The sequence below is a fragment of the Pteronotus mesoamericanus genome, unplaced genomic scaffold (assembly GCF_021234165.1).
Source record: "Pteronotus mesoamericanus isolate MK-2021 breed Mesoamerican mustached bat unplaced genomic scaffold, CSHL_Meso_final contig_20, whole genome shotgun sequence".
In the NCBI taxonomy this organism is placed as follows: Eukaryota; Metazoa; Chordata; class Mammalia; order Chiroptera; family Mormoopidae; genus Pteronotus; species Pteronotus mesoamericanus.
The window spans coordinates 3,364,154-3,381,384 of NW_026555085.1; the positions used below are offsets into that span (position 1 = coordinate 3,364,154).

The window sequence follows — 17,231 nt, forward strand, 5'->3', positions numbered from 1 at the left end:
CTACATTCATGAGCTACAAGTTAAAGGTATGCCCATCTCCCTTGCTTCCAGCAGCACAGCAATTAGTATTTCTATAATACTAGCCAGCTGTCATTTATATGCAAAGTAACTCAATCACTGTGCTGCCCCTTCTCCCTCCCCCAAGCCAAGCTGTGGAGGCCTTGGGGCCTCTTAGCCTACATCCAACTCTGGACTTCATTCCATGCCCATTGTAGTTGCACAGAAGCTGAGGCTGAGAGAATGACTGAAGACACAGTTGGACAGTGATACTAGTGACTTGGGAAGGGGAAGTAAAGACAAGTAGAATCGTGGGTTTGGAAATCAGGGAGGCCTTGGGGAGAGCAGGTTGGCTGCAGCAGGCCAGGCAGGAGCCAACCCACTGTTGGCTGAGAAGTAGGGGGGCTGGGGGGGGGAGTAAAGTCGGGGTTGGAAAGGGGCATAATATTCTTGGGGGCTGAGATGGCATTTTATTTGTCTTGGATTTCCCATCTCTAGAACAGAGCAGTGTTTGAGCTGAATTGTGCTGCTCTTTCAGGATGTTGGAGTGCAAAGGGAAGCAGAGAGGTGAGATGTGTGCAGAACCGAGAGGACATTCAAAGCTTTTTCCTGTCTGTGTGAAGAAGACAAACTCTATTGCAAAGACAATGAAAGAATGGAGCATGAGAGAGGGAGAGGCTGTGGGAAGTACATCTTTTGTTTCATCTTTTCTTGGGAAAATGGACAAATAGGGTAGGAATTAAAGTGATGTGGGTTTAGGCAAGCTGATAAGGTACAAGAAATGCTCAAGACAAAAAATTGGATTGGAAATTGCTGAGGGCCTTACCAAGATGTTGTAGAGTCTTCTCCAGTAGTAATCATCTGCCAGGCTGCAGGGAGCCCCGGGTGCCAGCCTAAGAGGTTTGGGTTTTTCTTCCAGGACAGCAGGTCCCAAACTAGCTCTGCTCAGCACAGTCTCCTGCAGGTCTTCTCCAAAGCAGAAATTCCCCCAGAATCACTGCCCAGAGATTCAGACCCAGTGGGTGGTGATGTGTGGAAATCTATATTTTTAATTAGCTTTGTAGTGATTCCATGTGTTTGCAGACTCTGGGAAATTTTTTCAGCTTTATTGAGGTATAATTGACAAATAGGAATTAAATGTATTTAAAGCATACAACTTGATGTTTGAATATACATATACACTGTGAAATGATTGCCACAATCAAGCCAATTAACATTAACATATCCATTTGTAGGGAAAATGGAGTCAGTCAGTCTCCCTCACCTGGATGTTCAGGCAACTATGACTTAGCAGTACTTATATAACCTTGAGTATAGGTCTGCATGCACAGAATCATGCTCTGTTATATAATATGTTGGCACCCTGCCGGCTTTGTGTGCATTTAGTATTTAAGGGAATCGGGATTTCCCACGGCGTGACATGCATCTTGCAGCATGCGTGGATCACCCCACCCCAGAATAAAGGCACATCAGATATCCCAATGGCTCTGTGAATTTCCTTCCATCTGCCCAAATCCTCTGTGAACCTGCCTGGCCTTGAATGGCTGCAAGACACCATCACCTCCCCAGTAATCATTTTCTGTGTGTGTGTGTGTGTTTACGGATGGTGAGAACACTTAATATCTACCCTTTTAACAAATTTCAGTACTTTTTAAACTATAGTCACCATGCTGTACATAGATCTCCAGGATTTATTCATCTTGTGTAACTGAAACTTTGTACCCTTTGCCAATATCTCCCCACTTCCACCTGTCTCCATCCCCTAATAAAAACCATTCTACTGTCTGGTTCTGTGAATTTTTTTATCTTACATATGCAAGGTAATACAGTATTTGTCCTTCTGTGTCTGGCTTATTTTTTTTACATTTTTATTTTATTATATTTTATTGATTATGCTATTACAGTTGCCCCAATTTTTCCCCTTGGCCCCCCTCCACCCAGCACTCCCTACTCCATCCAGCAATACCCCTTCCTTTGTTCATTGTCCATGGGTCATGTACATAAGTTCTTTAGAAACTCCTTTTCCTATACTTGCTCTTAACATCCCCCTGCTTATTCTATAACTACCAATTTGTACTTCCTAATCCCTTCATTATTTCATCCATTCCCCCAGACCCCTCTCCCAACTGGCCACCATCCCAATGTTCTCCATATCTATGATTCTGTTTCTGTTCTGCTTGTTTGCTTAGTTTGTTTTTTAGATTCAGTTGTTGATAGTTGTGAATTTGTTGCCCTTTTAATGTTCATAGATTTGATCTTCTTCTTTTTCTTAAGTAAGTCCCTTTTACATTTCATATAATAATCATTGGTGATGATGAACTCCTTTACTTTCCTTTACTTTGCTTTACAAAGCTTTACTTTGTCTGGGAAGCACTTTATCTGCACTTCGATTCTAAATGATAGTTTTGCTGGATAGAGTATTCTAGGTTGTAGGTCCTTGCTTTCATCACTTTGAACACTTCTTGCCAATCTTTTCTAGGCCACAAAGTTTCTTTTGAGAAATCAGCTAACAGTCTTATGGGAAATCCCTTGTAGGTAATTATCTGCTTTTCTTTTGGTGCCTTTAAGATTCTCTCTTTATCTTTAAACTTTGGCACTTTAATTATGATGTTTCTTGGTGTGATCCTCTTTGCATGCATCTTGTTTCGGACTCTCTGTGCTTCCTGGACTTGCATGTCTACTTCCTTCACCAAATTAAGAAAGTTTTCTTTCATTATTTCTTCAAATAGGTTTCTAATTTCTTGTCTTTCTCTTCTCCTTCTGGCACTCTATGATGCAAATGTTGGTACAATGAAGTTGTCCCAAAGGCTCTTTACACTATCCTTCTGTTTTGTTTTTTGGGTTTTTTAAAATTCTTTTTTCTTCTTACTGTACTGATTGGATGTCGTTTTGCTTCCTTATGTTCCAAATCATTGATTTGATTCTTGGCTTCATCCACTCTACTGATCCCCTGTAAATTGCTCTTTATTTCAATTAGTGTATCCTTCATTTCTGATTGGATCATTTTTATGCTGCTGAAGTACACACTGAGTTCCTTGAACATCCTTATAACCAGTGTTTTGAACACTGTATCTGATAGATTGCTTATCTCCATTTTGTTTAGTTCTTTTTCTGGAGTTTTGTTCTGTTCTTTCATTTGGGCCATGTTTCTTTGTCTCCTCATTATGGCAGCCTCCCTGTGTTTGTTTCTATGCATTAGGTAGAGCTGCTATGATTCCCTGTCTTGGTAGTCCGGACTAATTAGTAGGTGTCCTATAGGGTCCAGTGGTACAGCCTCCCCTCTGACCTAAGCTGGGTACTCAAGGTGTGCCCTTTATGTGTGCTGAGTATACCCTTCTCTTGTAGTTGAGTTCTTGATTGCTGTAGGCATGTCAATGGGAGGGATTTACCCGCCAGTCAACTACAAGGACTGGCACTGACCACTGACCACCAACCTCTGCCCTCTATGGAGGATCAGCTGTGCAGGGGCAAGGTGGTGTTGCTCCAATGTGGTCTGTAACTGCTACTGGGTGCACAGGCTCTGGGTTTCCTGGGTGGTGTAGCCCAAGGTCAGCTCCCTCCTGTGTTCTGCCTGGGGCCACCCTCCATGAGCTGTAAAGCAATCTGAGATGGCTGCTACTTGTGCTGGTCTTAGAGACTCCCAGATAAAACCGAGCTGTGAATCTAGGCTTGCTGCTGCTAGTTGCAGACCTGGGACCACTTAGTAAGAGATACAGGGGCTAGGGGCTTACTGAGGCCAGTTGGTTGCTTGTTTGATGAGATTTAGGAAGTTGTCAAGCATGATCCAAGATGAACCATTCATATGGAAAACTCAAAGTTAACAATTTGGCTGGACCCATAAGTTGGGTGGGAGGAAGTCTGAGGGGATCTCCAGGGCTGGGTAAAAAGGTTGATGGAGGCTCGGATACAGTGCCCCCCTGCCAGCTCTGTGGCTCTATTGAGGGAGGGTTCAGAAAAGGGACAGTGGCCTCTGCCCACCTTTCTGTCTGGGATAAAGCTGTCACCCCACTCCTGCCTTGATGTCAGACCATTTGGCTCTTCCCTGTATGCCACTGGCACCTTTCAAGCTGTTACCCCAGTGCTAGAGCTCAGAGGGAATAAGTCTAAGTCTGTGTGTGGGTTCTTTAAGGGGAACTGGTCAATACTCCAAAAGTTTCTTCCACCAACTCAATTCCCACTGGTTCGTATAGCCAGAAGTTATGGGGACTTATCCTCCTGGCACTGGAACCCTGGGCTGGGAGACCTGGTGTAGGGCTTGTACTCCTCACTCCCAAGTTTTTATCCACAACACATGGATGTGGGTCAAGCCTATTCTCTATCTCTTCCCCTCCTACCAGTCTGGATGAACATGGTTTCTTTAATTCTGTAGTTGTCAGATTTCCATTTAACTCAATTTCTGATGGCTCTGAGTGATGTTTGTTCTATGTTTTAGTTGTAATTTTGATGTGGTTGTGTGAGGAGATGAGCTGTGTTTACCTATGCTAGTATCTTGACCATAAGTCTCTGCGTATAACTTTTGACTCATCCAAAACTTAACTACTAGTAGGCTACTACAGACCAGACACCTTACCAATAACAGGTCATTAACATAGTTTATATGTTATATGTATTCTATACTGTATTCTTGAATAAAGTAGCTGTATGAAAGAACATGTTGTTAAGAAAAATCATAAAGAGAAAATACATTTACAATACTGTGCATATTAAAATAAATCCATGTGTAAGTGCACCTGCACCAGTCAAACTTGTGTTGTCCAAGGGTAAACTCTAGTAACTTTACAGTTACTCATAATTTTCCACTTACCATATTCTGGTTTGGATGCAAGTCACCTCATCTAGCCAATATTCAAGGGGAGGGATTCAGTTCCACCTCCTGGAAGGGGGAGTCTCTTCATATGTAACTTGGGAATCTATAAGGAAGATTTGTTCCTAGTCCCTCATTTAAAAAATTTTCAGTCATTTATATGAGTAAGAACTCATGGATACTTATTTTATATTTTGGGTTATAATTACAACCATTGTCACATGTTGCTCACACTGTTCCAGCCGTGCTCAGCGGGGGCTCCTTCAGGTTGGCCCCGGGGTCCCTGTGACATATGCTGTATGCAGCTGATGCACTTCCTTTCTGACAGTATAAGATGTTCCAGGCTCATCTTGATTTTTCTGTCTTAGCCCTAGAATCAGCTCTCCTTCTAAGGAGCCCTGGTTCCTTTTATAGGAGAATGAGGCCTCAGGACCAGGATCGGGGCTCATCGCACTTCCTGAAGAGGACACAGGGTCCCGGCAGCCGCCCCCGCCCGCCCCCAGGCCCCCAGGGGTCTCCCTGCAGCACCACCTTAGAGCTTGGTAAGTGCCGCCTCAGTGCCCAGCACACGGTGGCCAGTCCCCGTTCACGTCTTTATTTCTTAAAGCCTCAGTTGTTCCCGTCTGTGGCTTACACATTAATAATTATATTCCCTAGTATTTGGCGATTTTCCTCAAAGCAATAACTTCAAGTTTCAGTAACACTTCAGTTACAAAATTGACCAGAATAGGCAAGAAGGGAGGGAACAATTGGTTGTATTTTTTTTTCCATGTGGGATATTTCCCTGCTCCTGCTGCTCTTTCCCTGTCCCTGGGCCCGGGGGAAGGGTGGCTCCCTTAGTCTGTGAGAGGAAAACGATGATGTGGGAACGGCTTTCCCCATCCCGTCCCCCAGCCCTTCAGCTCTTCCTCTGGCTGTGCCCCTGCTCCTTTCCGGACCCCTGGCCATGAGCCTTTCCTTCTCTCAGCCTCAGCGAGAGCCCAGCCTCTCAGCCAGAGCCCCCTGCTCAGTGGGCAGTGAGCCGTTCCCACCACTGGAGGGCAGAGGAGAGGGGTCCGAGCCAGGGCTGTGGGAGAAGGTGCAGCTAAGGAAGGAGGTGAGGGCAGCAGGGCTTCCGAATGAGGGCGGGTGAGCGATCAGAGAGACCAGGACATTCCGGCCTCTTCACTTAGGAGAGCAGGGAGGGCCCCGGGTCCAGGGACAGAGCTGGGCACAGTGTGGCCGCGACCCACCCTCACCTTCACCCCTGGGCTCTGACAGCACCTCACCCAGGTCACACTGAGGCCCTTCAGACCCAGGCAGGTGTGTCTCAGCTCCTCTCTGGGGAGGACCCCTCCCCCGCCGTCTGTCACTGATGTGTCTTGTCCCCCCAGGTTCGGTCCCCCTCAGCCCTGAGCCCACAGTCAGCACCTTCCCTTCCCGCAGCCAGGGCAGCCTGTTGTTGGCAGGGGAAGAGAGAAATGCTCGGCCTCTCACAGTGTGACCGCCCTCACTGTCCCACCTCAGTCGCCACAACGAGGGGACAGTGGATCCAGAGGAGCGACAGCAGAGAGACAGTGTGGGCTTCCGCCCTCCACTCCCCCGTCTTTACCCCCCTCTTCTCCTGCCCCCCGCCCCCAGCAGCACCTCCGACCTCCCCCAGCTCCACGACGTCCAAACACCAGGGCACTGAGGGCAGACCATGGACCCACCGCTCCCTGCCAGACGCCTGCCCGTGTGTGCCCCCCTGCTCCCGCCACCGTGTCACCGCCTCCCCCATCAGAGTCCTGGGCATGGGCAGAGGGCCACCCAGGAGTGACCTTCCCTCACATGTCTGTGTGGCTCAGTTTCTCAGTTGTTTCAAGTCGGCTCAACTGTCACCTCAGCGGGCCCACTCTGACCACCCTATTTAAAAGTGCCACGTCGGGGTTCCAGTCAAGGTGGTGAAGTAAATGCTTGTCCCTCCCATGACCACATTAAAAGTACAACTGCATTATAGTGCAGTCAACCTGGAAAACCCACTGACCAGAGCTTGATAACAGAGGGTGTAAGAAGAAGCCACCCTGAGACTGTTAAGAGGGGTAGGGACGCGGAATGGGCTGGCCCCTCAGCCGCGTGCATCTGTTGAGAATCAGCAGGGATACATCAGCTGCAGGGATTCCCACCGAGAGCGAGGGGTCCCAGCCCAACCCTGGGCTCCCCAGCCCGGAGTATCAGCCCTCGAAGGGAAGCCCCAGCATTGGGCTGTGAAACCAGTGGGGTCTCCATCTGCCTGGGTGAGACCAAGGGCCACTGGGGTCCCAGGCATTCCTTTCCTTTTATTTTATTTTATTTGTTTTTTTAAAACAGTGGGATTTTTTTTTTAATCTTCACCTGAGGAAAATGCTTATAGAGGGAAAGGGAGAGAGAGAGGGAGAGAAACATCACTGTGAGAGAGAAACATTGAGTTGACTGGTCGCACCCCGTACACATGCCAATCAGGGACCAACCTGAACCCGAGGCTGTGCCCCAACCAGGAATCAAACCCCTGAGCTTTCTGTGTGCAGGATGCTGCGCCAACCAAGTGAGCCACACAGGCCAGGGCCCAGGCATTCCTTTTATTTTATTTTTTAAAGTATTTTATTTCTATGTTTTTAGAGAGACGGAAAGGGGGGGAAAGAAAAACACTGATGTGAAAATGAAACATTGATCAGTTACCTCTTGTACACACCCCGGCCAGAGACAGAACTAGTCCCCACCACCCAGGCATGTCCCTGAGTGGGAATTGAACCAGAGACCTTTAGCTTTGCAGGATGCACCCAAGCAGCTGAGCCGCACTGGTCAGGGCCCAGGTGTTCCTGTGAAAGGGCCAGCACAGACTGACCTGGGCACTCACTCTGGGCTCCAGAGGAGGGACGGCAGCTCAGATGTAGCCAGAGACACACAGGGAGAAACAGTAGTGCGGCTTCAGGGTGAAGGCTGGAGGGACAGCTGTCCCTTTCCTGTGTTGAGTCCTCCCCCAACATGGCCAAACAAGTCTGCATTAGCCTGGTGAACACCACTGGTCCCGCCCCGGTGACTCCCTGAGACCCCGGCTCACCCAGCTCGTGTACCACCTGGGGCTCTTGCACTGGCTGGGCCTCACAGGCAGCCTCGGGCAGCAGCATGATCTGGGTGCCTGTGCCTTTTGCTGACCTGCCCCAGGCCTGACGCCAGGGTAGCCGGCCTTTCGCGGTGTCTCTCTCCCTCGCCCTGCGGGCCCAGCACAGACAGCTACCAGCGTGGCTCCCTGTGTGGCTCCTACCGGGACAGCCAGCCGGGCCTTGGCCTGCACCACAGCCTCTCCCGGGAAGCCCCAGATCCAACACACTCAGTGGCCGGTGGCCGGCTTCACACACAGCAGAGCCACCCTATGGGCTCCACAAGCAGAACATCCGAAGGGTAGTTTCAGCAGCACCCGGCCCTGCCGGGGTGGATCCCGCCTCGTGGGCTCATGACCTCAGTTAACCTTACTGCTCTCCTCAAAGGCTCTGCCTCTAAATACAATCACATTGGGGGTTGGTGCTTCAACACACGAATTGTGGGGACACGGCCCAGTCCCTGCCAGGGGTCTCCTATGATGTGCACATCTGCACCTGCCCGCCGGTCCGTCCCCTGAGCGCCTCAGGAAGCATAAGTCTCTGTGCCTCCCCAAACGCTGGTCTCACCACAAAGCACAGCACATGGGCGGCACCTGGACACCACCTGCCTCTCATGTCTCTCGGGCTGGGGCTGCGGGTCTGTCTAGGCTGTGGGATCATGGGTGCCTGATGCTCAGATGGCAGCCATGGCTCAGCTGTCGCACATGGGGCTCTGGGGGACCCTCCCCTGGCTCGTGGACCCCCTATTTGTTCAGGCTGCTAGGATAACACCATAGGCTGACTTGTATATAACATTAATGTATGTCTCGCAGCCCTGGAGGCTGAGAAGCCCCCGAGAAAGGTGCCAGCAGACTCAGAGTCTGCGAGGGCTGGCCTCCTGGATCGCAGGCGGCTGCCGCCTCACCGAGTCCCCTCCGGGTGGGCCGGCCAGGGAGCTCTCCGGGGCCTCCTTCACAGGGGCCCCACCCTCAGGACCGAATCACCTCCCGAAGGCCTCCCCTCCAAACACCGTCACATCGGGGGTGAGGTTTCAATATGAACTTTGAGGACACAGACATTCAGTCTGTGCACCCGGGGGCCTGGGCAGCTGTCCTGGTAGAAATGAGATTTAGGCCCAAGGCTGCAGAGCTCCTTCTCTCAGGGATCGGGGGTAGCAGAGCAGGACCTGGAGGGTCCGGTCTGAGGATGCGGTGCTTGGGCGACCACAGAGGACAGAGGGGATCCCAGGGTCCTCAGGCAGCAAACTGGGAGTGTAGGGACTGCCCCTGGGGCCTATCGCCGAGGCCCTCACAGCCCATAGTGGTGTGAGCTCTCACTCACATTCAGCACCTGGTTCTCAGGGCCCCTCGGCCTGGCCCAAGGGCTTGTCCTGTCCTAGGGGAGGAAGGGACCATGGAAGGCTGTGAACACCTCCTGATCCAGGCCGGGTGCAGACGCGCTAGGGAGGTGCTAATACAGTTAGTGGGATCCTGGAATCCCCAGGAATTTGGGACCAGGGCTCCTCCCCAGAGGGCAGCACAGCCCTTTGCTGTCTGTGAGCCGGAGGGCCCTCTCCAAACACAAACAGGTGACCCGACCCCATCGCAGCTCTCCCCATGTTGCTGTCCCACCCCACCCCCACCTACTCCTTCCTCTCCTCCCCCCCCCAACCTCTCCCCCTCTGATGTGCTTACTTCCGCGTATCCTCACTTTTCCTCAGGAGCATCCTTTCCTTCCCGGAACTAACGCCCCAGGCTCCGCCCACATCCCACGTTCTGAGACTCACTGGACTGATTCCCAAGTGAAGGGTCCTTTAGCTCCAGAGGGAGCAGCAGTCACAAGAGACAGGGACTTGGGTGTCCAAGTCCCCATTCTGGGGGCCGAAGGGCACCTACTTTGTTCCTGGGCTCCATCCTGGGCCTGGGAACCAGCTCTCATGGCCAGGAGACCTCACCCTTCCTTGAGGGAGAGCCCATGGTGACTCAACAGGGAGGAAACACCTATGTCAGTGTGGGCTTTGGGAAGCACTTTGCACCCCGAACCTGGCACTGGATGGGGCTCCCCTCTCGTGTTCAAAGCCCTGTCCTGGTACTGGGAGCAGGAGGAGACCCTGGAAGTCCTGGTGCTGCAGCAGAAAGGGAAACGGGGTCTTCTGTCGTTCAACCCAGGCACCGCCACGCGGCTCCGGGAGGCTGACTGCGCCCTGGGAGGGGCCGCGCCGTGACGTGGCTGACCTGGAGGGTGGGCACCGTGGGGCATGAAGCACAGTAGCTTCCCACCAGTCCTGGACTCCACGGTGTCGAGGTCAGGGACTGCGGGGGGCGGGGGGAGCGCTCCGGAGGGTCGGCCATCTCTGAGGCTTCTACCTCCTCACTACGACCCCTCTCTCCAGCCCCTTGATGACAACACCTGGGAAACTGAAAAGAAACATGTTCATCTCCTCTTGGTTTTGCACAGTATTCCTCCTTGATGTAGCCACAATAACAACATTGTATAAGTTTTCCTCAGGAGGATACATGAAAACTTGGCAACATGCTCCTCCCTGGCAGGGGTCCCGGGCGCCTGGACTCTGGGGAGGGAGGACATTCCCCACTCCGGGCCCCCACACCGTCCGCAGTGAGCCTCGCCCCGTACGGCGCATGAAGTCCCTCTCGTTGCCAAGGCCCTTCCCAGTTCAGGTGCCGTTGGCACAGCCGTGGCCACGCGATGGCCTGGATCCAGGTCCTCCCCGTGTTCCCCCTGCACAGGTGCCCAGGCCGCCACACCTCAGAGCTGCTCGGCTGGGCCTGGGCCTCAGAGCCTGTCGCCCAGGTGGCCCCTCCCTCCCTGACAGTGTCCCCCAGCGTCCTCGTCCTCACTGAGAGGCCCACCCTGAGCTGTCCCTGCCTGGGCACCTCCAGCCTCCCTCTCACCCCACCCGCTTTGCTTTTGTTCACACTCGGCCCACTAACACACATTTTGAAACATTTAATTGCTCACTGTCTGTCCCTCCTTGAGAATATAAACTCTATCAGGACAAGGGTTTGATTTTCACAGCTGTTATGTCCACTGCCCTGAAAGTTGATTTTAAAACACCTGTTGAGTGAGTGAGAGAGTGAAGGCTCAGTCAGACCCCACACACCCTGCTGCACATCGACGCAAACGCTGTGCCCGCACGGACAGCCCCACACACGGACATTGGCGCACAAACACCGACACACACGAACACACATTCCCTCTCTCTCACACATACAGAGGTTTAAAGCCTAATTTTCATTTATTATATCGTGACCATTTTCCTTGTCATTATGCATCATCATTTCTAAAATTTTCTCCAAATAACTTGAAATTTTTACCTTAAAGTTTGAATGAATAACCTAATGATCACCCCAGATTGAACCATTTTAATATTTTGTCGTATTTTACTTATGTAATACATTTCTATAATTTTTGCTGAACCACTTGAAAAATCACTTGCCAACATCATGACACTCCTCCCTCATATTTCAGTATCCTTCTCTTAAAAAAACCTTTCTCTTCAAACAATATTTTTATTACATTGAAGAAAATAGCTGTCATTTCCTCATTTTACAAAAATCTCAAAGTAGCATAAACTTCTCTGCATGATCCCCGTGTTTTTCACGTGGAGAAGAGCAGCTCAGGGCCCCGCCCGGCGCGGAGGTTTGGGGGGAGGGTGCGCGTCCCACCCACTGGCTCCGCTCCTTGAAATCCTGTCTTTTCATCATTGGGAAAGACAGCCTTTGACATTGTGCTTCCATCCCAAGGCCCGGAAGGCTGGTAAGGGCCCACGGTGCCTAAAGGAAGAAGCCCATTAATCCTTCTGGGTACTCACGACCCCCCAGTCCTCCCAAACCCTGTCCTGGAAAGCCAGCGCCACCTTTACCTGTTCATCAGTATGTGGCTTCTCCACCCTCACCCCTCCTCCGGCGACGACACGCGTCCTCCGGACACAGGACTCAGGGCCTTGGCGCTCTTGGCTCTCAGGTCGCCTGGACCGGCCCCCCAGCCTCAGGCCACCAGCCCCCGGCCCGGCGCTCGCCTGCCCCCCACCCCCGCCCTTGCGGGCTTCGCCCTGAACCTGCGCCTTCAGCCCCGCCCCCACCTCAGCTGGGCCCGTTCCGTTCTCCTCCGCGAGGGCGGAGCCGCAGGGACCTGCGGGCGCGCGGAGACACTCGCCGGTGTTCAGTTCGTTGCTTCCTTGGCGAGCAGAGCCGCATTTCTGGGAGTTTCTCCCAGAACACTTCTCTCCGCTCCCGCCACCCCCTCCCCTCCCCCTCGACGGCAACACCAGGGAAGACGGAAAAGTAGGCCATTCTCCTCTACTCCCTATTTCTGGTTTTTAAACTCAGTTTTTGAAATAAAATCATCTCTTATTTGGGAACACTTCTCAGTGCCCACATGTTCCGCAGTGTGGACATGCACATCGGGGCTTCTGGGAGGAGGACCACGGGCCTTCTGTCCCCTCAGCAGGACAGCGGAGGGGCCCTGGCACCAGGGTCACACCCGATGCCCCAGAGGTTGCACCTCCAACAGCAGGTGTCACGGTGACACCTGGTGTGAGCACAGTCTCTCTCTCCGGGTTAAGAGCGAGCTCACGCTCTGACCGTGGGGCTCAGGGGCTGGCGCCTCCTCTGTTCCCAGAGAGGCTGCAGGTAGGACCCCCGCTCCCAGCCGGAGCCCGTCCCCTGCTGGTGCTCACGGCCTCACCCTCTCGTCTCACATTTAAGGTGTTGCTGGGCCAGCAGTTCTTCCCTTTTTTCTCTCTTGTCATTTTTCTTCCTCCATTGGATCACGTGACATGAGACGGCCACCCAGACCCTCCGCCTGAGGGAGGGTAACTGACCGGTGTCCCCGGGGCTGGGCTCCCAAATGTGCTGCCCCGTTTGGTCTGGGACCTGGCCTCTCACAGGCGTCTTCCTGTCAGTGACGGAGAACAGCAGGGAAACTGAGGCAGGACCCCTGCTCCTCGGAGGGCTGACAGGCTCCAGGCTCCTGACGCCCGCTCTGAGCGCTCCTCACTCTGCCCCGGTCTAGGACGCCTCCAGCCCCCTCCTTCTGACCACCGTGTGGATGAGCGCGCAGAGAACCTGCCACCCGCAGGCCGCACCCGTTCCTGTCAAATGCACGGCAACGAACTGCTTCCCGGGCTCCTTTGTACGAAGGACGTGGACTCGCAAGGACAAACTGCGGGCTTCGGCGTGAAGGCCACTTTGCGGTGTAACGCGTCTCCCCTGTCACACACGCACGGCGTGGGAAGCAGACTTAGGGGCTTTGCGGGTCTGGCTGCAGTGCGGCTCGGACGCGTCTCCGTGCCCAGGGGCCCGAGTCCCTGCTGCTCAGATTAGCGTCCCCACGGGCCGAGGGTCCGAGGCCGCGATCCCCGCTGCCGGCCGCAGACGACGACACCGGACTCAGAATCTCCGTCCCGCGTTTCCAGGCAGTTCCTCCGGGAATAAAGGGAAGAGCCCTGGGCAGGGCCCGGCCGGGGCGCCTCTCCCCGGTCTCCTCAGTCCCTGGGCCGGGACTCGGGGACACAGCGCGACGAGGCGCCTCAGGGCCGGAGGCGGGGTCGGCGCGCAGTCCCGGGGCCCCTGGCCCGGCTCTCGGGGTCTCCGGCCGCGGGTGGAGTCGGGGCGGGGAGGCCCCGCGTTGGGGATCCCCGGCCCCCGGTTTCACTTCTGCCTCTCACAACCTGCGCCGGGGCCTCATTCCTGGGTACTCGCGACGCGTCCCCGGTTGTCACTCTCACTGGCGTCCGGCGTCCGGAGAAGCCAATCAGCGTCGCCGCCGGTCCCGGCTATAAGGTCCCCGCGGGCCCGCCCGCACTCGATTCGCCCCGAACCCCGAGGATGCGCGTCCTGAGGTCGCCCAGCCTCCTGCCGCTGCTCTCGGGGGCCCTGGCGCTGAGCGGGGCCCGGGCGGGTGAGCCGGGCCGGGAGGGAACGGCCTCGGCCGGGCGGGGGACCGGTGGGGACGCGGGACCCGGGGGCGCGACCCGCCGCCCGGCCCCCTCCGTCTCCTGGACCGCGGCCCCGGGACCCGCGCGGGGACTTGGGTCGCGGTCTCAGCCCCGCTCCGCCCCCAGGTCCCCACTCCCTGCGGCATTTCTACACCGTCGTGTCCCGGCCCGGCCGCGGGGAGCCCCGCTTCCTCGCCGTCGGCTACGTGGACGACACGCAGTTCGTGCGGTTCGACAGCGACGCCGCGGACCCGAGGGATGGAGGGGCCGTGGATGGAGCAGGAGGACCCGCAGTACTGGGACCGGGAGACGCGGAACATGAAGGCCGCCGCACAGACTTTCCGAGTGAACCTGCAGACGGCCCTGCGCTACTACAACCAGAGCGAGGACGGTGAGCGCGCGGCGGGCGGTCCCGACCCCCACGCCCCGGACGGCGGTCGCCCCGGGCGTCCGCGTCCGCGCTTCACCCCCAGGCCCCGAGCTCCCCGACCCCCCGAAAACACCCCCCAGGAGGAGCCGCGGGCCCCGGACCGCGTGTCGCTTTCGGTTTGGGCCGGACGCCCGCGGTCCGGGCGGGGCGGCGGTGGCGCTGACCTCGGGGCGGGGTCAGGGTCTCACACCCTCCAGCGGGTGTCCGGCTGCGACCGGGGCCCGGACGGGCGCCTCCTCCGCGGATATTTCCAGTTCGCCTACGACGGCGCCGACTACATCAGCCTCAACGGGGACCTGCGCTCCTGGACCGCGGCCGACGCGGCGGCTCAGATCACCCAGCGGAAGTGGGAGGCGGCGGGGGCGGCGGAGCGCCACAGGGCCTACCTGGAGGGGACGTGCGTGGAGTCGCTGGGCTGGTACCTGGAGAAGGGGAAGGAGACCCTGCTGCGCGCAGGTACCGGGGCCGGGGCTCCCGCAGGCGGCGGAACGCGGGGTCGGGTCCGAGGGCGGGGCCCGGGTCGGGGGGCTGAGTCCGCCTGGGTTTCCGGCCGCGGCCCCGGGGAGCGACCCCCGCCTTCTCTCGGGGCCGTGAGGGAGGGGAGACCCGCCCTGAAAGGACCGGTCGGCGGCTCCTGGGACCCTGGCGGTGGCCCTGGGATCCGGGGACCTTCGCGGGCCTTGTCCCCGCCCCGCACCCGTGAGTCTCCGCCGGACCCCGCTTTCCCGAGTCACGCGGCCGCCCCCCAGGTCCGGCCCGAGGTGCCTTTTCTCCTCTCAGAGACCCGCCTCCTGCCCTGGGCCGGGCCGCGCTGCCTCGAGAACTTTCTCAGACCGGGAGTGGCTCCCAGGGGCCCCTTGTCCCCGCGGGCGTCCCCCGCCGCCGTCGTCCCGCCCCGCCCCGGGGGGCGGGGGGCACCGGTGCGGCGGCGGTGTCGCCGGGGCCGCAACGTTCCGGAACCTTCTGACCCTCCCGCGCAGACCCTCCAGAGACACGCGTGACCCGCCACCGCGTCTCTGAGCGCGAGGCCGCCCTGCGGTGCTGGGCCCGGGGCTTCTACCCCGCGGACATCAGCCTGACCTGGCAGCGCGACGGGGAGGACCAGACGCAGGACATGGAGTTTGTGGAGACGCGGCCGGCGGGGGACGGGACCTTCCAGAAGTGGGCGGCCGTGGCGGTGCCGCCCGGGGAGGAGCAGAGATACACGTGCCGCGTGCAGCACGAGGGGCTGCCCGAGCCGCTGACCCTGAGATGGGGTGCGCGGGGCGCGGGCGCGGAGCCTCTTCCTGGGGGTGCGGGGCCGCTGGGGGAGTCCAGCAGGGTCGGGGCTGGGGCCTGGGGTGCGGCAGGGCCCTCACCGTCCTGTCCCTTTCCAGAGCCGCCCCCTCAGACCACCGTCATCATCGTGGGAGTCGTCGTTGGCCTGGTCCTGCTTGGAGCTGTGGCGGCTGGAGCCGTGATGTGGGGGAGGAGGCGCTCAGGTCGGGGGGGGGTCTGGGTTTCTGGTCCCCCTGGGGGTTTCAAGCCCCGGTGGATGTGTGTCCCCCTTCACTAAAGGGAAGTGTCATATTCACTCATGTGCCTGCCAGTCTGGGGCTGTATTTGCTAACACTTGCTCCCTAAGGAGGCACGAGAGAGTATAAGGGACAGATTTATCACCTTAGTGAGGCTGCTGATGGGACCTGATTCCCGACAGTCACGGATCCAAGTCCCTGCTGGGGACAGACCTGCAGGAGGGCCATTGGCCCAGTCCCCACACCTGTACTTTCCTCAGGGTTCCCCATCCTGCCCTGGGTCTGTAGCCACAGTTCTGGAAACTTCTCTGGGGCCAGGACTAGGGCTTCCTTCCGGACCTCGTGGCCCTGCCTCCTCCCTGGAGTCTCACAGGACGTTTTCTTCCTGCAGGTGGAAAGGGAGGCAGCTACGCGCAGGCGGCCAGTGAGTACGGAGGGGGGACCCCTGAGACCTGGTGATGGTGCCAATGGGAGCCCAGGGGGAGCCCTGTTTTGTGCTGCTCCAGGCGGTGACAGTGCCCAGGACTCTGATGTGTCTCTCACGGCTTGTAAAGGTGGGGCCCTGACTGGGGAGGGGCTGAGGGGATGGGACTGCAGGATGGGGATCCTCGGGGACATTCTGAGCACACGCTGGGCTGTTGGACAATGTCACCACCCGCAGTGACTGACCTGAACTTGTTCATGATTATTTTCTTCTGCAGCGTGAGATGGCTGCCCTGTCAGGGATTAAGCGATGGAAGGTTCTTCACAAACACACACTTGCCGACCCCTGTTTGTGACATCAGGAAGGTCCGACTACTCTTTCTGCAACTGGCATAGGACTGTGTTCATATCAGCACAAGGTGGGGAGGTGGGAGGCTGGCCCACCCCCCAACAAGCCCCTCCCCACACTTTCCGGTTGCAGCCCAGGTGGGGCAGGTCCTCCCCCTCCCTGTCTGTACTTCCAAGTGCCCTGAGCTGCAGCTTCTTACTGTTTTAATGAAATAAGATCCTGAATATGAATTTATATTTTCAAAATTTGCCATGAGTGGTTAATGTGTCAATATAGAAAGTTGAAGATCCTAAAGTTTCAGAGAAAATAAATGGAAGCATCAAGAAGTTTCCAGAACTGGCGTGTTTGCTGCGCTGAGTCTGTCGCAGGGGCAGGAGAGGCTGTGAGGACCGAGCGTGCTCAGGGCCTGTGCCCCGTCCGTGCTCAGGGCATCGTGGGCTGTGACAGGGTCACTCTGTGGCTGGATCACCTCTCTGCTGCTTTGTCCTTGTCCCTTTAGTAGAACCTTGTCCCCCCAGGACCTGTGATCACAGGGAATCAGCATCGCCCAGGCCTTGTCCACTGTCCTAAAAAGAGCACGTCTAGGGCCACAGGCAGCGAGGGCTCTGTGTGGCGGGGTCAGCCTAGGCTCGGGCCGGTCTGACCCTCAGCCCGCATGCCCTGGGCCTTTATTGGTTG

General features: G+C 56.2%; 1 protein-coding gene across 1 annotated transcript; it reads left to right on the forward strand.

Moving 5' to 3' along the window:
- Positions 1-13,689: 13,689 nt before the first annotated feature.
- On the forward strand, positions 13,690-16,783 carry LOC129067380 (popy Class I histocompatibility antigen, A-1 alpha chain-like). Its single transcript, XM_054569215.1, is given in 8 exon segments — positions 13,690-13,800; positions 13,964-14,093; positions 14,095-14,228; positions 14,448-14,723; positions 15,248-15,523; positions 15,644-15,748; positions 16,173-16,335; positions 16,483-16,783. Coding segments are annotated over 7 exon segments (1,062 nt in total). The 5' UTR covers positions 13,690-13,727; the 3' UTR covers positions 16,241-16,335; positions 16,483-16,783.
- The last annotated feature ends 448 nt before the right edge of the window (positions 16,784-17,231 follow it).